The sequence below is a fragment of the Anas platyrhynchos genome, chromosome 1 (assembly GCF_047663525.1).
Source record: "Anas platyrhynchos isolate ZD024472 breed Pekin duck chromosome 1, IASCAAS_PekinDuck_T2T, whole genome shotgun sequence".
NCBI lineage: Eukaryota > Metazoa > Chordata > Aves > Anseriformes > Anatidae > Anas > Anas platyrhynchos.
The window spans coordinates 89,907,403-89,931,198 of record NC_092587.1 but is presented as its reverse complement, the minus strand read 5'-3'; the positions used below and the strand labels follow the sequence as shown (position 1 = coordinate 89,931,198).

At 37.1% G+C, this 23,796-nt stretch overlaps 1 protein-coding gene across 42 annotated transcripts in view; it reads left to right on the top strand.

The window, feature by feature from the left end:
* The window catches only part of LOC101801420 (target of Nesh-SH3), a 154,056-nt gene that overhangs the window by 24,469 nt on the left and 105,791 nt on the right, over positions 1-23,796 (top strand). For all 42 annotated transcript variants that reach the window (XM_072023550.1, XM_072023541.1, XM_072023509.1 and 39 more), the window contains exons 3-5: positions 10,443-10,511; positions 13,373-13,505; positions 22,946-23,127. In XM_072023550.1, coding sequence (XP_071879651.1) covers positions 10,443-10,511; positions 13,373-13,505; positions 22,946-23,127 — 384 coding nt within the window. The remainder of the gene's footprint in view (positions 1-10,442; positions 10,512-13,372; positions 13,506-22,945; positions 23,128-23,796) is intronic.

Here is a 23,796-nt window from a genome sequence, read left to right as displayed (position 1 = left end):
CTTATGGGAGTTTTTCATCCTAAGAGATTGTACTGTATTAACCATATTACAGATCATATGGGATAATTTGTCTGAAGTTGCAGCGTAAGCAGTATACAAGGGAGAGATGTGTGTGTTTTTAACTCAGAACAAGAAGCAATGAAACAGTTCTGAGAACTGTGTGCTTAATTCTCTTTGCTGGGAATGTTTATGATATGATGTGTTTTTTTATGAAATGATGCATTATTTTATAGGGGCATATTCCAATTCTGCATGTTACAGAATAACCTATACCTTCTGTGGCAGAAGCTACAGAAGATTTCACAAGTACTTGTATGGAGGAGATTGAACTGCATGTTATATCCTCTTGCCTGTTATAGGGAAGGAGAAGTAAATTAGGCAGTCCCTTTAACTCTGGGTTGTGTCAGTATGGGCAAAATAGCAAGACAAGAGAACTGGATCAGCTAGAATTGTCTTGTAAATTATTAAAACATTGATTTATCAGGATATGATATCTTAAGAAATCTGTTAAATTTCTGAGGATTTTCTTATTGTTTTTCTTTTCTTGTTTCACTTTTCTTGTCTGAAATGAATCCTGGTTCTTGTATTACCCTCATCATTGTAATGTCAGTGATCTTAGTGTAAATCTGCACAAGCACAGAAGTAACAGTTGCCTTGTTTTTAATGTGGCGAAGAAGTGTAGACAGTTCTGGGTGTCTGCTCCAGGCTGAAAACTATAGAATAAAAAAGAATAAATAAGGTGATAGACACAAAGTAATTAAGACACTAGAGACCTTCATAAGATCTCTCTGGCAAACGCTGACTTGTTCCTTTCTGTGAGTTTGTACTCCTGGGATCTCTCCGTACTTCTATCACCAATCCAGTGTTTGAGTTCATAGCCATCACTTAAACTTTATTTTGAATCAGTTCAGTGGCAAGGATATGCACAATTCCACAGAGAATCCAGTATAAGTAATATCTACGTAGCTATATTGCAGGAGTAGTGGGGATTCATATTTTTCAGGTGCTCTGAGATCCTTGGAAAGAGGAAAAAGCCCTGAACGTAGTGTAATGTGTAGATTGTGTGCACTTCTCACCATTTAATAGCAGCTTTAATACCTAGTGCTTTGTGAAACCATGTGAAAACAAAGCTGAACATCACCTGAAGCGTAGGTGATCATGGTTTTCTGTAACTCTCGTGCTAATATGTAATGACTGGAACTGTAGACACCTTTCTTTAGTTCTGCAATCAGAGTGGCCAGCTGCATGCATATTCATTAAAGCTTACAGTTAAGCTATCAAAATCCTGAAGTGACAAACGCTGAAGATGAGAAACCCTTTTACACGTATCTCCTGTAATGAAATTAAATGTTTTCTGTAATGTGTCTAGACAGAGAAAGACACAAGTGTTGGGGAATGCTCTCCTTTTAATTATTTTAAAGGAGAGTAACTTCAAAATTTTAGCTCGCTCATGCTAAAACAAGTTGTCAATGAGTTTCCTGGTGACAGTGAATGATAATGAATTCTGGATGTCCAATTCTACAAATGCAATATGCAACATAATGTTGATATAATTTATAATTAAATACTAGCATTTTCAACTTGAAGAAAATGTCATCATTGAAAGCACAGGACCTAAAAGAAGCTAACAGCAATGTGTATGTACTTCAACTCAAATATATATTTAAGGCAATTAACAATACCTATACTGGAACTATTGCTTTTAGTTAAGAGATTTAGGGTTACATTAGTTGCTTAGTGTATTTGTTCATTGGAGTTTGGAAGCAGAGAGCATAACATTTCCCATTGCATTAATGTTAAACACCACTGTTCTCTTTAAAGAGCAGTGTTGATTACACTTTCTGTGTGTGTACATCAGCTAAAGAAAGAAGCATTAGTTGTGCTTTTGGCTCTGTTTTAGAGTGACATGCCTCAGAGGAGAAAAGACAGTGGTGACGGCTAATACCCCCTACAATTTTAGGGACCAGGTGCTGGCTTAAGCTGGAGCTACTGCAGGATGGTTCATAGTTTTCGCAACAGTGGATTGGTTTTATTCTGGTACCCAGTGGACTCAGCTCAGACTCTGATTTATGTAGATGTTGGAAAATAAAAGGTATTGTAGAGGGGTAATATAAATACTCTCAAGATATTTTCCAAAGGTACAAGTACCCCTTGACCATATTGCTAAGAGCCTTAGGCTACTTTTGTGCTTCTAATAGGTGACGAAATTGGCCTAGTATTCTATGTTCATTCTAAGCAAACTTTTTGTTGTTGTTTCTTTTTAATTTCACTCCAGAAATACCGTCTATTCCACATTCTGGATATTCTGGTGATTCTGGTGGCACCGTGCACTTTGCGAATGGTCTTTGGTGTTTTCCGTCTTTTTTTCCCCACAATAAAACCAACTAGGAATATAGGAAAGTATTCATGTTCACCCTGATAAATGCCCTCTCAGTCCTCTCTCACTTCAGCTTATCCCATAGAAAGGTTGCAGCTTTTACTGAACAGGATGGAAGGAATGAATCCCAAATGTGAAGAAACATTGTGGACTGTTTAGACCGAGACTAGTACAATTTAAGGCTTCCTTTTCTCCTGTTAGTTTTAGTAGTTATGGAAAGAGGGGACCTTTCCCAATTGATCTAAGGACATTAAAACTGGTCACAACTTGAAATTGGCTTAGCTGCTGAAATGGAAAGATTAGAACTGGGTATTTAAAGGCATCTGGTAGTTAGTAAAAGGTATGTTTTCCCAGTGGTTTAGGGATGATTGCTTTAGAATACAGTTTCCTGAGAGAGTGAATAGATCCAGGACAATGGAATTGCTCTGTCTAGACAGAAGTTAGACAGAAGTGGATCTTGACCTGATAGTATTGAAATTGTCAATTCATTTGAAAACAGATTGTCATTCACGTGAAAATGGTACAGACATGCAGGCAACTCTATAGTCTGCTCAAATATATATATATATATATATATATATATAATTTCATTAATGGAGTAATTAGGCTAATATAAGAAAACATACAGACTTCTCATACAATTCCTGATTCCCTAAAATGCATAATTCCTGTAAAATGTCCTTTTTCCTTGCTAGCAACCATGATAAGTATATGCAGCAGAATGAAGTGTCTTGCAGACATTCCCTTGAGCTAGCTCTGAATGCCTGGCTTTGTTTATGGAGCAGCAAGACCAATATTCTGTTTGGGATAGTTGTCCCTGCTTTGGAATTGGAGTATGGGGTAGGAAGCAACAACGAACTTGATTTTTAATAGGTGACACAGTATACACAGTAATATATTTTTATATAAGGCCCACGCCTTCAATGTTTCCTACCCTGTCACTGTTGAATACAAATGAAATATAGTCAGATCTTCTGCTGGCTTATACATCTCTTATGCCCCTTTTAACAGTAAACCTGAAGTCGGCAGATTTGAATAATTTATTAAATCACATGTGTCTGTGCCTGTATTTTAGAAGAAATAAGTGAGAATATGACCTTTCCTAGGATGTATAACCAGTAAAGATGTGTATGTTTGTAGAAAGTGTGACATCCACCTACGCTTCATCCACCAAAGTATTCAGCATCGCCCTGCATCAATTCTTCTCTTAAAATAGTTTTGTTTTTTTTTCCTTTTCTTTTACAACTAAAATAATAACTGAGCCAGCAATTGTGTAACAACATCCTTGAAACAGGAACTGCCTGCAGAGGGCATGTAAAAGAGAGAAGAGTTGTGCTGGATTTTCTGAACATGTAATGAGCTCATGCTGGCAATCAACTCTTGAGCAACTTCGTGCATTGCCGGACAGCTGGATTTGAACCAGAGTGAAGGGTAAATGGCAGTGATGAGGCAGCTTTAAAATTTGGTACAAAGAAGTATCAGGATACAAGATGTCTTTTATTTGGTGCTGGATGTACTTCATGAGCGTATACAATAGTAAGCAACATTATTTTTGGTCAAGGAAAACTGTTCAGACAGTGTCAAAGGATATTGAAATGTAAATTCATCTAGACTAGTAAATAAGGTGAATAGACCATCCCAAAGTTCTGAGCTTGATTTAAACTTTCACCTAAATCTTTTCAGTCTGCACGACTCGAAAAGAAAGAATATTTCCTTGAGAAATTTGTGCTAGTTTTATCTAACTTGGTTAGGAAGATTGCAAAGTCAGCCTCCTTGAATGTGTTATCACTGCTGCAGAAACCCCCAAAATTGGGTGGAGACCAATTGGGAGGAAAATTTTGTAAGAATGGACAGCAATTAGCTAACATGCTGACTAAAATGAATTCCTAAAACTGACTGAGAGCTTTGCCATACTTTGTTTGGCCTTTCCTTTACTTGAGCCAGGCTGTGCAGCGAAGAGGAGAATGTGCTGGCAATTCTGCTTTATAATAACTGTAATAAGTTGTGGGTGAAATTTGCATACAAATAGGGAAGAATTCTAATATCATACAGCATCATCATGTTTTAAGTGTAATTCAGAGATGTGTGCTAGAGCAGTGCTTGGCTAAAAGATCACGCCGTGCGGTTTCTTATACCCAATAATGGTCGCACAAATGCAGGTGTATTAACCATGTGCCTTTTGAGATGCCAAATAATGTACACATTAATTCAGAAGGAGATGAGCACCTGGACAAACATACTGACTTGTTTTCTTGAATGTCAGTATATTAATTCTAATGATTCAATATTTTATGTTAAAATTTATTCTAAGTTTGTAAGTCAAATCATGCTTACGTTGTTTTGTTTTCAGCTGCATTTCTATGTTGGCAGAACCTTGAAATGAATTCACAGAGTATGCTTGAAATCATCCATGCTTGAACATAAGCAGAATTTGCTAGTGCTTTGCAACGCATGTTAGCTGCCTGCTGCCACTGCTTTCAAAGCATAGCTCACAGCATATGGAATTAAGTGATACTCTGTATTAGTTTGATGTTTTTGTGGCTGCATTTTTGTTACATTCCTCAAGGCTGGTGTTCTCCTGAGGCTACTCAGGTGGGTAAAACAAGGTTTTTTGTTTTGACAGGTTTATATATAGCATTAGTATCACAAAATCTTGGTCTTTTTATAAGCTTTTTTTTTTTTTTTTTCTTTTATGATGTTGCCAAAGTAGTGATTTACTTTTGTGCAGTTTGGCAGTCTTTGAATTGTTTCTCCTGGGGTGAATTGTAGACATACCTGTGCGTACACGTAGTGTGTGTGTGTCTTTCAGGCTGTCTGGATGAAAAAAATACTGAGTCATTGAAGGAGTTCAGAGAAGTGTTTCATCGAATTGGTGATGGTTCACTGAGCTGTAATAGCTGTGGTGTTTAGAAGCTAAAAAAAGATGGGTGAATGCCTCTCTTCTTTTATTTTTTTATTTATTTTTTGAGAGGTGGGAGAAAAATATGTAAGAATATGTACCAAACGCATATGCATGATAGTGGTTTTTGATACATACATAGACACCAAACCTAGTTCTTTACAAGTACAAGGCTTCCCTCCTGCTTCAGAAGCCATTTGGTTAGGTGTACATGCCTGCCTGAGTGCAGTGCTTTGCTCCAAACTGGCACTGCGTTATTCATTTGCAAGTATTGACACCTGAAAGGGCAGTGCTGATGACATTTTGAAGCCACCCAACTGAACTGTCAAAAAAAGCAAAGCAAGCCAACAACAACAAAACACTTGCTTGGGGAATTAAGACACTAAGAATTAGGCATGGATTTATTGAATAGCAGTCATCTGGTACTTAAGGTCATTTTCCTGTTAAAGACTTAAGCCTGTCTGTTTGGACTTCACATCTGCAGCTTCAAGAGGTTTAAACAGAACCAGTTGTGTGCCACCTGAGAGGAGAGGTTAGCCATGGCATTTGCCAGCCCAACCTTAATAGCTGGGGGGTAGGCAGCAACTGGTTCAAACAAACAGGTTTGTTATTTTCATCTTAGGGTACCAGCTCTTCAAGAAGGCCTTAAGCTGCAATGAACCTAAGATTTTTCCATCAAATTTGTGAACGTGTTTCAGACTGAACTTGTTGAAGTTTCCATGGTTCTGTAGAGATCTCTCATTTCAGAGATTCTCGATCCTTACAAGATCATGCATGTACTTGCAATATACTGTGTGTGTATATATATATACACATATATGTGTATTTTAAAGAGTGATTCTGTGAGAGCTCAAAATGACACTCAAAATTAATTCCATTGTAGTTGAGCTTGCTCAGCCCTTTGTGAAAATCGTAACAGTCTCCCAAATGGCCATGATTGCACAGCAGAAAACTTGGTTTAAAGCACAAGGGAAAATAAATAAATAAATATTAATTTTTAATATTATTCTTTAATATACATTTATAAATATATATTTTTTGTCACTTATTTCTGGTTTCAGGCCTGAGTACAAAAAATGTCCAGATGTTTGTACGGATCCCAGAAGAACTGTATGTCTCTATAAATATTAATCAATTCACTTTGTTGTAAGTGAAGGGATAGTTGCACTTCTAGTTGCACTCTTTCTTTTTTAACTCACTTTTTTGTCCACACAGCTTTGAGCAGTTGTTTTCAGTGCTCATCTCGGTTATATTTATTTTGGGAACAAAAGAAACCCATTTAAAATAATAGACAATTAAAGTACTTATATAGTGTGGGTGTCAAGTGACTTACATGCATAGAATAAGTCAAATTAAGTTAGTTTTTACCAGTCTGGTACAGCCTTTTATGTAGTGCTGCAAGTTGTTTGTTTATTCAGTACTGATTTTCTTTCCCCCCTTACAGAAATTTGGATGTAAGAGAATTCTCAGTGGTTCTGTTTAGTTGGTAGACTCCGGGTGTTGGAACACTGGGCTGTGAAGGAAATTAACTCTCTCATCTGCAGATACAGATTTGGCTACGTGTATCTAAACTAGTACACGACTTTTACACAGAGAAACCTCTGTTCTAAAAACTGTAGCTAAAGTATCTTTGATCTGTATGGGCCAAATTCTGCCCATACTCATCTCTCTGCAAGCTCCTATGACTTCTTTTCCAGTGTTGCAGTTGGGTAATAATAGAGCTTGGTTTTAAGTTACAAGGGTGGAAAGCTCCAACCTCTGATATCAACAGTGAAGGAAAATCTCCTTTCTGAATTCTCCAAACTAAAACCGCTGTCTTAGCATTGTGTTAATCAAAGCATTTATTATTTTAAGCTGCAGGGTGAGGTTATCTGTCTTTCGCTGCCAGAAACATGAACGTATCTGAACTTGTGGCCTCTTACCATGTGTGCCTTTGTCATCCAAACTGCATCAGATGTCTCTCAAATGTGTCAGAGTTTGTGTAAGCCTTGGTTTGCTTAATTTCATTATTTCCTATGAAGACTGGTATTTCCACACAATTTCCAAGCTCTTTCACAATTGACACCCAGCTAGCAGTGATTCTGCATCTCTTTGAATGGCTGCAGTGCTTGAAAAGAAATATAGGCCATTCTGGTAAGACTGAATCTGAATCCAAAGATGGAAATTCTCGTCTCTGGAATGGCTCTGTGTTTTTTTGGCTATGCAGTATGATCTCTCTTTTTTTTTTTTTTTTTTTTTTTTTGAAAAGAAGCAGTCCAACTTTTTATGGGAAGTGGCGGAAAAAAAAATTAAACTGGAGTAAAAACGGAGAGAGGTTTTTTCATTTAGACTTAAGAAATATTTTGCAAAAGTTCTTTCTTCCTGTGAGAAAATGCATAGAGGTTAACTTAAATGTAAATGTTGAAAAGTATGGAAGGTACAATTTGTTTCTGAGATGAACTTCACGACCAAGAAAATGGTTGAACTATTGCTCTCCTGTTGCATGCAACATAATTTCTATTGTACTAGCATGCAGAACGTCCAGTCAAACTCAGAGCCCTCTGTATTTTTTTATACAAACATGAGTCCCTTTCTCTTAGATGTTAGTGATAACTTTACATTCATTGAGAGTACTCAAAACTGTGAAAGCATTGAACAGTCAAATCTTACGATGAGTCTCTGGAAAAGGTCTGTAAAACTATTTATAAAGCAAGTAAGTGACTGATGTGGATGCTGTATTGAGCATGTCAGACTTTATTTCCTGCAACCAAACAGTTGTGCAGATCTTGAATAATTTAATGTTAATCTATAGGGGTATATGCTGTGATAAATGGCCAGCACACTTTATTTCTTCTTTTTACAAATGTCAACTCTTTACTGAGACACGGTTTACAGTAGGTGTACAGTCTGAAACAATACATAAAAGAAAGGTTATAGGAAGAAACATGTCAATAAAGGTTCTAAAGTTGATGCAGAATGTGTTAATGAAGGTTATTGTGTTGTAATTATCTGTTTTTATTTTGTTTTGCATCTTTTTAATGTAATCATTGTTTATATTAAAAGTAGAATTAAGTATTTTTTTTCTTCTTTAATTTCAAAAGTATATAGGATATGTTGTAGATGTTAAGACAACTCTGTATTATGGTAGTGCTCTTGTAACTACTAGGGACATCTTGCAAGTCTATTCAAACTGCCTTTTATAAAAATGCATGCACTAAACCAACCAACTCCATGTGCAATATCAGGCTAATGTGTCTGACAGTAGAAGCAGTGAAGAATTATTATGTATGCAAAGAGAACAGGCACTATTTTAACATCATAAGCAAATATGCTACTAGTTAACAATGGAGAGTGTTTTGTCGTGGATTGCTTTGTAACTAAGCACTTGTAGAAAAGCTGCTTGACAATACCTGACCCAGCAGCCTCACATGTTGAGAGTCCTCCTCACGTGGCAGCATCAGCAGCCACTACAGGGATCAGCTCTTGGGTTGTGCTCTGGCTATGCCTTTATAGAAGAGATGGGAGCAGTAAACTAGAACCTTTCCCCCTCCAGTCATTGCTTTCACTTAGTCTGCAAGTATATCAAAGAGGTAAGATTTGGTACCCTAATAAAATTTCTCAGTTCCACTAGAACAATTTAAAAGTGTTATATGGATATTATTATACCATTCAGTAGGTCAGCAAAATTTCCTCTGGTGTGCTTCATCTCTACTGTTCACGTGCTGGTGTCATGGTTCCGCTCGAGTGGGTAGCCAAGCTCCACCACAGCCGCTCTCTCACTCCTCTCCTCAAAGAGGAACGGGGAGAAAATAAGATGAGAAGGGTTCAAAGTTTGAGATACAGACAAGCAGATCACGCAGTAATTATTCTAACAGGCAAAACAGACTTGGCATAGGGAGATTGTAAGATTTATTGCTTATTACTAACAAGCTAAAGAAGTGAGAAACAGAGGAAAGAAACCAAAAGCACCTTCCCCCCCCATCCACCCTCTTCCACCTCCTCCTCCCAAGCGGCACAGGGGAACGGGGGAATGGGGGTTATGGTCAGTCTACAGCGCTTCTTCTCTGCCGCTCCTTCTCGGTCACTCTCATCCCCTGTGCTGTGGGGTCCCACCCACGGGATGCAGTCCTTGATGAACTGATCCGGCGTGGGCTTCCCACAGGCAGCAGCTCTTCCAGAACTGCTCCAGATATGGGTCTGTACCACGGGGTCCATCCCTCAGGAGAAAACTGCTCCAACCTGGGTCCTCCATGGGCAGCAGCTCCTGCCAGGTCACCTGCTCCTGCGTGGGCTCCTCTCCACGGGCTACAGGTCCGGCCTGGGGCCTGCTCCAGCAGGGGTTTCCACAGGCGGCAGCCTCCGTCGGTGCAGGGCCACCTGCTCCACCGTGGTCTCCTCCACGGGCTGCAGCGTGGAACCCTGCTCCACCGTGGTACTCCATGGGCTGCAGGGGGACATCCTGCTTCACCATGGTCCTCACCACAGGCCGCAGGGGACTTCTGCTCTGGCGCCTGGAGCACCTCTCCCCCTCCTTCTGCACTGACCTTGGTGCCTGCAAGGCTGTTCCTCACTCCTCTCACTCTCCAAGCTGCTGTGTGGCGCAGCATTTTTTCCCCTGTCTTGAATATGCTCTCACAGAGGCGCAAAACAACATCGCTTATTGGCTCTGCTCTGGTCAGCAGTGGGACCCTTACCAAACATAGGGCAGCTTCTAGATCTTTCTCACAGACACCGCCCCTGCCCCCTGCTACCAAAACCTTGCAACGTAAACCCACTACACCTGGACCTCGTAAGAGAGGAAAGACTGTTAGTAGCCTAATGATGGCAGCTGTCTAAGCAACTCTCTCTTTTTTCCTCTTCATCTGAGCTTTTCTTCTCCTTTGCTTTCTAAATAATGTTTTGGTTGAAGTGTTACATGTATGTCCTGGCAAGTTCGCCTATTTGTTATGTCTCAGTCAAAAAGAATGGTAAAATCTTTACTGCAAGGATATGTTATTCTTTCTAGTGGTTAGAATACTTCTGCATGATTGGTGAATAAACCTTGGAACAAACATGCCTAAAGACCACAAAGACTGGATAATGTGTCAATCCTTTACTGAATATTACGTTTTTGTTATGAAGTATAGGTTAATCCCTTTCTTAAATAAACAGCAACACCGTACTCATTATTTGTTTCTTCATTTACAGATGCAGAGCCCCGGTATTTGGTTTCAGTAAGACCAGCACGTGTTTCAAATAACAAGAAATCTTGCTCAGGTATTTTACTGCATCTCTTTCTTCAAGTAGTTTAAGGAGGACAATATCTTGCTTTTACTGGTTTTCTTTGAAAAGGGATTTGTAACTGTAGGTGTCTGACTGGGATGCATGAACTCCATATGAAGGTGAAATGTAGGACAGTGTTTCCTAGTCAGCAGTTAGTCATGTATGTGGCATTCACATGAAGATTGCTCAAAATCTAAGGATAGTTCTTGTAAAAAGTTCTTATAAATGAGAATTGAAATTCAGAATATTAATTTCTGATGTTTAAAGAGATCTATAAATGCACACAAAAAATAAAAGCTTTGAAATACAATGGTTTGGTGGATTTAAGTTATTCTTCCTAAACTGCCAGTTAAGGATTCCTTTATCCACGGTTATGGTAATGCTCTTTTTTTCTAATTAGAAATGGCGGCCTGTGTGTATGTAAATCAGCACTCCTACAGTGCTTGCTGATACAAAGCAGATAAGGAAAAAGAAATGCTTCTAGCTTAAAATATACGTAACACAGCAGAAATCTGAACTTGCTTCTTGTCTGTTTCAAAGACTTTCTACATGACATTGATCATGCCATTAATATTGTTAAGTTTTAGTTCCTTACATTGGTACAAGGATGTCTCTCAAGATCACTGTCCTGTTGCAAATAATAAGTTGTTAGTATATATGTATGTGTTTAGACTTAGAAATCTTTATAGGAAGTTCATTCAAGTTCCTGGTTGGAATTATTTTCTGCTCACTCACAGCCAAACGTAGAACTGAATACTGGGAAACATTTTGAAAAGTGATTCACCTTTCAGACCCACCATGTTTATATATGGGTGTGTTTGTATATTTAAACACATGAATATATTTAAACATGGACCAAAAATGTGTCCAATTTTGTACATATATATGGACATTATTAATTCTAGTATCTATAGTCTACAGAAACTGGTTTGTCAAACAAGACTGATATTTGAGTTTTCAGTCGAGCAGATAAAGGTGTAAGAATAGCCGTTGGCTTAATGGTAACTAAATATTACAGCAGGTCATCTTAGTAGTGAGAGTAGTTAAACTGGACAAGTTATTGAGGATGGCAGTAGAATCCGTGTCGCTGCAATTTTAAATTTACATATGAAGACTGTTTACAATTCTGGTTCAAGCTCTGATCAATACAGAGTTGTATGCTTTGTATTCATATAGATCAAAATAGATGATCACATACTTCCTGGTTTTAAAGTACATAAATCATTAGTTTCTAATTGGTCACAAATGGCATAATAAGACAAAATCAAAATCATATGTAGGTCACAAAAAACAACAACAGTATGAGTTCCAGTTACATGAGAGCTTGTGGGGTTTTCTTCTTGTTTGTTTTTAAGTTGCATATTTTCTGTATTTCCTCAGAAAGTGGTCAAAAAGGGATTTCACTGTAGACAGAAGATTTGCCAAATGGTTTGGTAAATGACCAGACTGATTGTTTTAGTTGTTTCTTTAACAATGGAGAAGGAGCCTGGGAACTGGTCTGGAAACCAGGAAAGCTATTTGGATATTTGCCTCCATAGTACATGTATTTTAAAGCATATCATACTTCCTCTGTTAGGTAGAGAGTGTTTTACTTCTCTGACATGTTCATCATCAATGTACAGTAAAAACCCACACAGTTAAGGTGTCTAAACGCACATTGGTTGAAAGTACAGGTCAAACCTGCTTTGGGCTTGCTAAGCGAACAGGTATTAGGGATCAAAAGGCATGAAAAGAAACTTAGATTTGTTTCACAACAGTGCAAAACATAACCCTTAGATTCATGGCTTATAAACTTTTGGTACGCTTGTGGTCACCTGTATATTATGAGGAGGTACGGATCCTTTAGATATTACAAGTATGTAGAGTGATGTAAGGAATCTATGAATTTCTATTTAACTCATCATACAATGAAGGTTCTCATTGGGCTTGTAGCAGTCCACAGACTTCAGGTTCAAAGTTGTTGCTCTAGATCACTTCTTTGTTTCCATCTATTAGCTTTTAAGCCTCATTTGAATAGAGTCCTTTTTACACACTTGATGAAAAGTGCTGCAGACAGTATGAATTATTTGTGGACACAACTGCAGTGTTATTAGGAATCCTGCCAAGGCACTATTTCTCTATTACATGGAATGAGAGTAATGTCCTGAACCATGTATAACACCTTCAGTGATGCAGTCCGAGACAGCCACAACTTTAAGCTACATGCAGATTAACTTCATACCAAAAACACCAAAAAAGCTTTCGTAATCTGAAAAATGAGTAATAGAGAAAGCTTATTAAAAGATAAAAGTGTAACAAAATTTTGTAAACCAGTGTCCCTCCTGCCCACCAAATAATAGCAAGATGGGTTCTTTCCTTGCGATTTACCTTGTATCCATAAGTCTAGAAGTAAAATATTACAGTTTCTTCAAAGGTTGAAATACATTCTGTACAACTTCCTGAAAAGTTAGTCTTTCTGTTGCCTTTGGGGCTTGACTGTGTTTCTGATATCTGCTTTTTTTAAGTGGTAACCTAATCTGTGCTCCTGCTGCCTTCTGGTTGTATCCTTCTTTCCTTTCTGCAAACTTCATTCTATATTTTTTTCCTCTGTTCTTGCTCAGTTGGCTTCAGGGAAGGAGCAGTTTCTCTTCCATGTGTTTTCCTTTCAGTGAGAAGTAAACAAACAGATCACAGACACTGTCTCTAACCACTGTTTTTAAATCATACATTAGAAGTGCTGGCTGTGATAAAGAGAGCAAGCTGTTGTACCTTTCTCTTTGATTTTTTACTCTATTTACTTGAGTATCTGACTGCAAAAACTTTCCCCTACATACTGCAAGAGAAACTAACTTGTAATTGGAATTGCATGTTTCTAGGTCGGACCAAGACTCAAAAGCCTCTGCAGCTGGTAGTTGGCACTCTCACCCCAACCTCTGTGTTTCTCTCTTGGGGCATCCTAGTGAACCCTCAACATGACTGGACAGCAACAAGTAACTGTGCTAGTGACAGGTAAAATAACAGAAAAGATTTTTTGTGATGATCATTTTTTAATGTAGCATTTCAAGCTTGAAGCTGTGCAGGTTGTTATCTGGTGTGGCTGAAAGAATCTGACAGTGGAAATGAAAACAGTGGAAGCAATAGTTCTGAATAGGAAGTAAATTTTCTCCTTTACTTAATTTCATGATTATTGAGCCTTTACGTGCCTTGCTTGGAAATTAGTCAGATACCTACATGCTGAAGTACAAGTCTTGCTGTTTCACCGTAGATCCGTTGTTTGTAAACCAGTGGATTTGGATCTACCTTCCTTTGTATTTGAATAAGTTGGAAGAAACTTTGTTGAACTTGATGTATTCCATGCTCTGTCATTTTGGTGTTCCTTTTCGTATTCTTCCCTTTATGACAAAATACAATTTTGGGGGGTCTTTGCTTACCTCCTGTAAAGCTCCATTCAATTCAGCAGTGTTTTGGAAAACAAGAACTTTGTGCACCCATTTTCGAGATGCATCAGTATCTCATTTGAAAGCATCATCTTGCTTTGTTAATGCTTGCTTTTGTTAATAATCTTTGTTAATAATTTTTGCATTATTGTGAACAGTTTTTACCTTTAAAAATTTCTATTTAGACAAACTCTATAGCTGTCTAATTTAGACCTTGAATCTGCTTGCTTTGGTGTTGATAATAAAAATCTCCTTGACACCATTAAACTGGATATCAGACTTCGATCATGTGAAAAAAAAAAAAACAACGTGTAGCTACTATGCCCTTTTCTTACCTCCCCAAAATTTTGAACTAACCCTTTTCAAGCTTCAAAAAATTCTCCCAAACACCTTTGGATCTTTATCACCAACTGGTATTTCAGAGACTATACACAATACTAATGCTTATTAGGAATTTGTTATGAAATATTAGGAAATGTCTAAGCATGTAACTTAATTGCATTTCTTTCTAGTAGAAATAAAAAGGTTTAGGTTGTTCATAGATTTAATTTTTCCTCTTTTGATCAATAAAGAAGCAAATCATTTCGTATTGTTAGAAATGAAAGAAGTGAGCTGATTGTGGAGAAGACTGTGAAGTCTTCTGCCCACACAATGATTTTAGCACTGTTTTTTACCGTGCCACTTATCTTCTGTGTCATCAACAAAGTTACAGCAGCTGTTTAGTGGGAAGTGAGAACCCTTTAGAAGAGACATACATCCTGTACCAACCACTATGCTTTCATCAAGTTTGATTTTTCTCCTCAGTAACTGAATGTTCTTCTTGGACATTCATTGACTCGAAGTTTGAACAAACTGTTTAACACAACGTGTAATGTTCTCCCTTTAGCGCAGTGCTACCAGTGTTTTGCTATGTTTAGAAGATATGTTTGCTACTCTACTGTGTGAGTCTTGCTTTTGCTGTGGCTGTGCAACAGGTCATGGTATGCATCTCCCAAAATTCTCTTTCTTCAGTTAAATATTTAGTCCAGTTAGCTGATTCCTCTTGGATACTTGCTTTTAACGTGCCTTCTTCTTTAATGGAGTGTTGTTGGGCTGAAGTACCACCTATTTACTTCCACTTTGCCCCATAAGAGACCATAAGAGATATATTGTTCATTTTGTTTAAATATCTCAGTGTACTTCAACTCTGTAAAGATGTACAACACCCGTGAATAGCAGTAAAGATAATGGAGAAAAAAAATCACCTATGTAATGCTTGTGTTTTATTTACCTTTAATGAATCTAAATGCTCATGATCTGCCTAAGTGAAGAAAGCAGTTCTCCATGTCACCATGGTGTATGTATCTATAATGCCAAGCCAAGATAGGATTCCAGTATACTTACAGACAGTATATAGAAGAAAAAATATGAATTTATTGTAGCAATTTGAACGATAATTATATATTTATGATAAGAAATATTTAGGAAGTAGCCCATCCTTGGCAAGCTAGCATTGCGTTAAAAGTGCAAGACTGAAAATCAGACAATTGGTTCATCGACATTTGTGTCTACTGCAAGGGCAGTGTACTTCACATACTTGATCCTTCTTCTTCTGGCATGTTCTACTTAGTGATGTGTTGAAATGTTTTGTTAATTATCCTCAAGATAGTTCAGCGATTAACCTCTGCACTTTGACATTGGCAGTATGTGGCAATTATGACCTCCTCACTCAGTTGTGTTCGTTAACATCCCACCAAGTTTTAGGTCTGGAAGTTTGTATGATCTGGAGTCAACTGTTCTCAGCCTCAGATTTTACCATCTCTGGATGGCCTTTAGGCTTTTGTACAAATATTGCATAATATAAGCTAGTTGGCCATGTTACTGACTCAGGAGACGGAAACCATATGGAACAGCATGGGTCTGTCAGCCAAAGTATTCTCTAGTGCAAGTGACTTCAGTGGAATATTCCTTAGAAGATCAGGTTTTGTGAGCAAATGAGTTTTCAATAAGAGGTGCCATGCTGTCAAAGAGCATCGGTATCATATTGCTTCAGTGAAACTATTGCTCGTTTATTGAGAGCACATAGCATTCTTCTGTACCTACAAAGTGCTTTTTAAGAAACTCCAATGAAGAAAAAGTTTTTCCCATGTCATTTGTAATCAAATCATCTTTTGGTTTCTTTCATGTAACTCTCTGGAAGTTAAGGGCATGAGACAATGGAGTGCTACATATTTCCTTGAGATAACCCCAAACCCTTATTCCATGGAGAAGTGAAGATAATCACTGCTCTGTGTTTGGTTGGAATTTCCTCACAAAGTCAAATTTAAAGCCTCCTCGAAATGGTTATCATCTCTGATCAAAAGCACTAGAATGCAAAAAAACAAAAACAAACGACCAAAAAAAACCCACAACAACAACAACAAAGCAAACAAAAACAACCCCCAAAATCATTTAATTAGTTTTATGTAACTTATAGAAACTGCACAACACCAGAAATGTTTCTCAAACAATGTTAAGGTAGTTTTCTCGGTATACTCTGTTGATTAACACCAGTATGAGGTACTTGGTAAAGGAAGATGGCAAAGCCATGATAATCTGCTGCACAGTCATGCTGAGTGCCTCTTTTTGTGTTTCAGAGAGGGGAGAGACTTGCTTCTCCTGCCTTTCAGTGTTCAAGCAACCATTAATGGACAGAGCTGTAATAATAAACATAGGCGACTATGTTTAGTGGCTGTTTAGATCTAAAAAAAAGGAGTATAGACCACTGTATAGACTTTTCTTGGCCTTCCCTTTGGCTAGAACAACTCCACAGATTCCAAAACAGAGCAAGGGGTTGTAAAAGGCAGCGTCTGAAGTCTGTTATGGGTTTTGTGTGTGTGTGTGAAGAGTGTTCCGTGCAAGACAAAAGCAGGGTTTCCAGCTAGAATTATTTATTTTATTAATAAAATAAATGAATAAATAAATAAAAGCAGGCTTGTTTTTGTGAAATACAAATTTTGAACCGGAAGGTATTTATTTATTTATTTATTTATTTATTGCCATGAAGTATATCTAAGTTAAGAGCTTTGGACGAGTTAATATTCATATTGTTTAAATTTTGTTTGCCTGTAATAGGAATATTCTAATGTCATATTTACAAGTAGTGCAGATCCTGTGCTTTACATGATTTGTCTGATGATTTAGAAAAAGGGGTGGGGGGGAGGAGAAAGAAAAATCCATACTTACTCTTAATACAGTATAGCACAGAGTAGTATTTTTAAAACCTTAAATTCAGAAAGTTATCTGCATGCATCTTCTGTGCATATCTACAAATCTGTGTCACTGCGGGCTGGCAACGTAATCATACTTTGTGTTGCAGATGTCATAGACCATATATTTTAAACTTAGCAGAATTCCTTAAGGAAAACATGCTGCAACAAATTAACTTCTTGAATTTCGGATGCTTTTGAGTTACTGCTGTGAGAGCATATGTTGAAAGCTTATTTAAACATGGAAAGATTTATTGGTTGTCAGTCTCTAATTTTTCAGAACCTCTGACTCTTCAACTCGTTTCCATCGTTTTACTTTTTTTTTTTTTTAAGCCAGGAAAGTGATCATTAGTGATCATGTACAAGTGAAAACTACATTAGGAAGTGCTTCACAAACTTTGTTGGTAGCCATCAGGGGTGTGATACTTGACATCTTTTCACATACGTCAGCGTCTGTTACTTTGAAGTAAACTTGGAAACAATGCACTAACTTCATTTGCCAATTTGTGAAACAGTGTCTGAGAAACCATAATTCAAACTGTTTCCCTTATTCCTATCTAGCATTAAGTGGGTGCTGTGCTTCTAATGATGTCTTACTATAAACAAATAAATGAATGTGTTAATAGTCTCTTTAAAAGACTGATTACAGAACCACAGAATTACATTCCTATATGCAAGAATGATTTAGGTTTTATAGTGTTTTATCTATGACAACAATCTGAAATGCTCTTATTTCTCCAAGGCATAATTGTTTGTTTAGTGTCATGTCCAAATAAACCCATGATATTTATACAAATTGACCTAGCCTGAAAATCCTGTAAAACCATTCACATTATAAGATTTTCAGTATCTAACTTTTTGGGCCCAAATATTTAACAGTGCTAGCATTTTCTGGTAACCTGTCTAAAAAGAGATTTGGTTAACAATTGGAAAAATATCACTGAAACTTTTGGCAGTGCTGTTCATACTGCTATATGAAAACAGTCCTTCCTAGAACTTTTGCTTCTTGTAGCAGGAAGCAAGGTTTCCTTAATTCCAAAAGCAAAAACCTTGGGGCTGTTTCTTTGAAGTGTTCATAATCTTTTGATAATCTGGTGTAATAAAAGGGATAGCTCTAGCTGAGAAAGAAAAGGTATCACTGTCTTGTACTGTAGGGTGTTTAAAAAAGGGAAAGAAAAGAAGCAAAAGCAGAACTATATACGTTGAACAGAGAAAGGATAGAAACAGTCATCTGTATCACGCTTAGTCTTGCATAGATTTTTATAGATTATGGATTATAATCATACTCTTTCGGATTCGTTGAAATGATGAGATTATTTTTGCTGCTGTTATTTCTGCCGTTATTTCACACTTTGTGTGTATCACAGGTGGGGTTAAGTGAGGTCAGAATATTGTAAAATACTACTTAGGGCTCTTTTATGCAGAGATTTCAAGAATGCCAACATTAAACATAGTATTGCACAAATGCATATGGAGAGAGACTGTCCTGGTGACTGTGGGCTCTTTATGTCTTTCCCTTGCTTCATTTATTGCAGCAATTAACAATGAACAGAGCAGTACTCCTCACCTGCTCATAATAACTTCTGTTTGAATTGATGGAGTTTTCAGCTGTCTAGTGAAAAAGGAGGAGGTAAAATTTCTCCAAGTCCACACAGTCATTGGGTTGGATGTTCCCTCTAATGAACGAAATACAGCCCATTAGAAAGAGAGGGAGAGAAAATCCTTTTTATGGAACTTCGTGAAAGAGCTCTAACGTTTTATACAGTCCTAGCTGAAAAAGAAGTGAACCTTGAAATCTTTTGATTAGTATTTATTGTAAGAGGGAAGACAAGTTCTGTTCAGCAAATGTTGTTCTGATAAAGTGTACCCTTTTTACATCCCCTGACAAAACAAATAAAGAATCAAAACAAAAAGCAGTTAAATGCTGACAGGTTTTTGCACACAAAGAAAATGTAGCTGAAAATACATTTTCATTGAATGTTAACTGCTCTAGCATGCAGGAAATGAGGCATGCCACCTTTTGCTAAAATGCCAACCTAACATTCACAGGTGTGAATAGCATTCCCAGGGCTGTTTCAGTTATGTTTTATTTGAATAGTGTTTTTCTTTTGTACTAGCTATTAGACTGCATTACACTATGATTTTTTCATATCACAGAGATAATGGGACCATGCTGTGTCTGAGAAGCAGCATCGCACACCTTTCCCCCTTCTACCTGACTCCATCTCAGCCTGCCATGTATTATTTGGCAGGAGAATCTGTATAGAGGTTTCTCTAAACATTTACAGTCAAGGAGAAGCAATCTTACAGCTTCTGATGTGCATCACAGACTAACTGCAAATTTTATGTGCATGTCACTTAAACAAGGGGACAATTGACATTTCTGAAAAATTGACGTTTCTGAATTCCTGCACTACAAATAATTGCGTTTTCCAAAAAGTAAATCTTGTTTTCCATCTTTATGTTTTTAATACTCAAACCATTGTGACTTGCAAATTGTTAAATTGAACTTTGTTTTGATTGCTTTTTATTGAAATGAATTGAGGAAATTCTATCACTACAGTCAGTGTTTTTAGTTCTCATGGTGGCAAGTTTCCACTGAAATAATTACACCCTTAGTGAAGTTTTTACAGGCTGGGAAATCTTAGGAGTTGAGAGAACATGCCTTATGCACTGTATATTTCTATTTCTAGTGGCACGGTTTGGCAGAACTATGAAACATCTTGTATTTTTTATAGTATTGAACTTTACTGAAAGATTTTTTATTTTATTTCTTTTTTACATACTAGTGTTCTGAGTGTTTTAATTCATGTCGGGGAGAAGGAATTTGCAGGTGTGGAAACAGTATTCACAAACAGAACATTTTCTACAGTAGAGGCAAGTGAGAGCAACCACTTAAAAGCCTATTCATTGTGAATAATTTGGAGTGTTTTTTTTTTCCCTCATTTCTGATGCAACTATTAATTTAGACTGTTAATAATTACAGTGAATCCATATGTTTTCTTTCCATCACATAAAATCATTTTATGTCTATCCCATTCAGCTAAAACAGGGAGGAAGAGTTAAGGATGAAGATGAAAGCAAATGAAAGTTTCTCTTCCAGGCAAGCTGAGAAGATGGCTACTTTTATTTGTGTATCGCATTTTGTTTGTAGATCTATACCTATTCTACATCTCTTACAAGAGATTGTATGGGGTCCAGCAAGATGTATTCATGTTTCAGATGGGATTTGTTTATTTCTGTTACTTCCTTTGCAAGAGTGTGACAGATTTCAGTACTTCTGTCGTGTGTTAATATCTATATGATTATGTATGATGGGACGAAGATAAAGGAGGAGAAATTTTGCTTATTTTAACATTGCCAATAATTTCTTATTAAAAACTTTTTGTCGGTCCAAATGACAGTTAGATCTTATATTGCTTGATGTGTGAAATCTGAGAAGATTACAGCCCACAGAAATAATTATGAAGAGTATTAATACCATTATTTGATACTCCAGGAATCAGTCAGGAGAGGATCTACACTAGTGATCATATTCAATTCATTTCCAGGGCTGACTTTACCAGCAGCAAATGTAGCAGAGGAAAATAGTGGTGATCGTTTCTGAAAAACTTGCTAAGCCATACAATGGGGACTGCTGAGGTGGCAAGAAGTGGTGGGATGCCTTGCATGACCAAACAGTTGCAGTGGAGTGATACAGCCTCTTTAGGAAGGACAAGGCTGGGAAGATGAGAAGGTGAAGATGTCCTTCATGTGAGGGGGCAGCTGGAATGTATAGGGATGAGTGATGAGCCAGCTGAGAGTTTATGGACAAAGATTAAGGAGCAGACCAGTGTGGGTGGCATTGTTATCGATGTTTGTTAAATGCTGGCTGATCAAGAACAACAAGTGGATGAGGTCTCAGACTGGTTGAAAATAGTAAGTTTCCGAGGAACTGGGTGAAGTACTCTAATGTTAGGAACTTTAATCATTACTGAAAAGCAGACTTTTGGGGGTTAGATTATGGCTTGTCTTGAGTGCTAAGTAGTACAGCTAATGAAGACAGTCTTGTGAACCAACATAAATGTTAGTTGTATAACCTAGCAGAATAACTTTTGGTAGCTCAATTTGGTAGGTAACAATCTCACTCTGTTGTTAATCCAGCCTACAGATTTCTGAGCTGTACATGTAAGTACCAAAAAGAGGAGAACCTGTGGTTTCGGTGCCAAGGGAACAAAAATCATAGTTATGGGATAAAATGTGTAAGCATAATCAACCTTGGTGTGTGAAAATATTTTCCGTGATAGACCCTTGCCTTGTCATAGGTTGTGTTTTATTAATGAAGTAGGAATTTCCCTGTCCTCAGTAGGGAAATATATACATATAGGTATATAGGGGGGGGTGTATATGTACATGTATGTGTGTGTATATATGTATTATATATGTCTATACATATGTACTTATTTTCATGTATACTATACTCTGGGAGGGCTCATCTGTAACTTTGGTCAAAGGTGGTCTATGCGTTGACAGTCTTTTATTTTGCCTGTTAAGTGATTTTAATCCAGACCTTGAAACTTGATACCTTTGCAGCGTATTAAAAACCTTTTTGGTTGTTTTCTTAAGGTCCCTTCTTATATCTCGTTATGTTTTCTAAATAATATCTGGATTAAATCTCACAACTCAAATTCCTTTTTCTTTATGTTTCTGAATTATTCTTGGGTTTGTAGCAGGGTTTTTACATAGCATTTCTAGTTTGACCTTAATTTTCTTCTCCTTAATCAATTACTGAAGTGTGGGAAAATACGATTGGATGGAATTCATCCTTTTTCAGCTTATAGCAGTGTAAGATGGATGTGTTTTATTTGTGGTATATGTAACGATTTTCAGTAATACTTGGATTTAAAAAAAATACTAAACATCTCTGACATTTTTTTCAAAAAAAAAAAAAAAAAAAAAAAAAAACACAGAAAACCCCACCCCATTTTGGCAGTGATACAGTATGTATATTGAAAAGGAGACTGTAGCCGGCAGTAGAGTTCTTGTGCCATAACTCACCATTTACATTGTGGTGTTTTATACATATACTGGTTAGCATTGCAGTCATAGTTTTTCAGGGTGGTGCTGCTTGATTTAATTGGGCAATTTCTGTAGAAACGTTTTTTAATTTCATAATCTGTTAGTATTCATTGCACTATTGATGTAAACTGCAGAAAGTAACGCCTTGTTTTAAATGTGGGCAATACATAATGGGATCACCAAATGTCAAATATAAATGTCAACTATTACTGTTTTTTCCTCTAGAGACTACTTTTGGACTAGTTTTGGGGGGAACACCTTTTCTTGAGCAGATCTAGAAGATTTTAAGAACTAGGTTGAGGCTCCCTGACTAATAGGCTCATGATTCAATTGACTAGGTCTGACTTATGTCAGGATCACAGAAACTGCTTGTAAAATAAACTTGCAGTTTGTGCTCGGAACCACACATGGGTGTTTGTGTCTAATGAGACTCTTCTTTTGCTCTGTCTATAACACTTACGATGTTGGGATCTCTATGAGGATCTCATATGTATGTTTCTTGGAAATGACAGGGGCTGGGAAGGTATGCTGGCTTTTCTTGTATTTGATAACCCTAAGGGGCTAGCCTTAGGGTTATCAAATACAAGAACAATGTCAGAACAAATACAAGAACAAAGAACAAGAACAATGGTCAGTAGAAGTTGTTTTAGCAATTCCTAATAGAAACAATTGCAGTGAGTTTCTTTGTGAAGTAAAAAATGACTTTTTTTTTTTTTTTATTGAGCAGGTTCTATACTGTTCGCTACAGAGAAAAGGGTAAAGACAAGAAATGGGTTTTTCAGCTTTGCCCAGTTACAGAGACGGTAGTGGACAATCTAAAGCCAAACACAGTTTATGAATTTGGAGTTAAAGACAACGTAGAGGATAGTATATGGAGCAAGACTTTCAATCATAAGACAGTTCTGTCTAGTAAGTATTTGGTAATAATTATCCAATAAATAATGCACCTTGATAGCATTTTTCCTCTGTTGTGCTGTTTCCTAAAGTAAGCTACTGATCAGTTTTTCATTGTTTAAATATCATCCCTGCACCCCTAACAAATTATTTTAGGAACTGATGAAAGTAGAAATAATATGTATTTGAAAAAGTGCTACCTATAGTTTTTGAAAGGTGTTCTTACCTAATTATGAATAATAGAGGATCTGCTGCAGGTTGGTAAGACTGTAGCAGTGGTTGGTTTAGACAGATACACAGGAAGTGTTGCCTATGTATTTATACTTCTAGACTGGATCAAGCTTTTTCTTTGGGCCTTGAATAACAAGATCTTCACTAATCTGAGTTGATGGAAAGTATTATCCTTGTTTGAATCTTCTTTTATATCTGCTTATAAGTTCAAGCTTGTTAAAAGCTGGACAGGGCTTCTCCTATCCAGCATGCATCACAACGGGCCCCTTATGACCATACAGAAAGGTTCAAATTGAAGTTAATTTTCAGTCAAGGAATTATATAAATTGTGTTTGTAGGAAACACAGGCTCTGACATATGCCTTTGTTTGGGTTTTCATGGAGACAGGATATGGCATTTCTGGATGTTCACTCAATTACATTTTAAGTTTTTAATGCAAAGTCCCAGGACAGT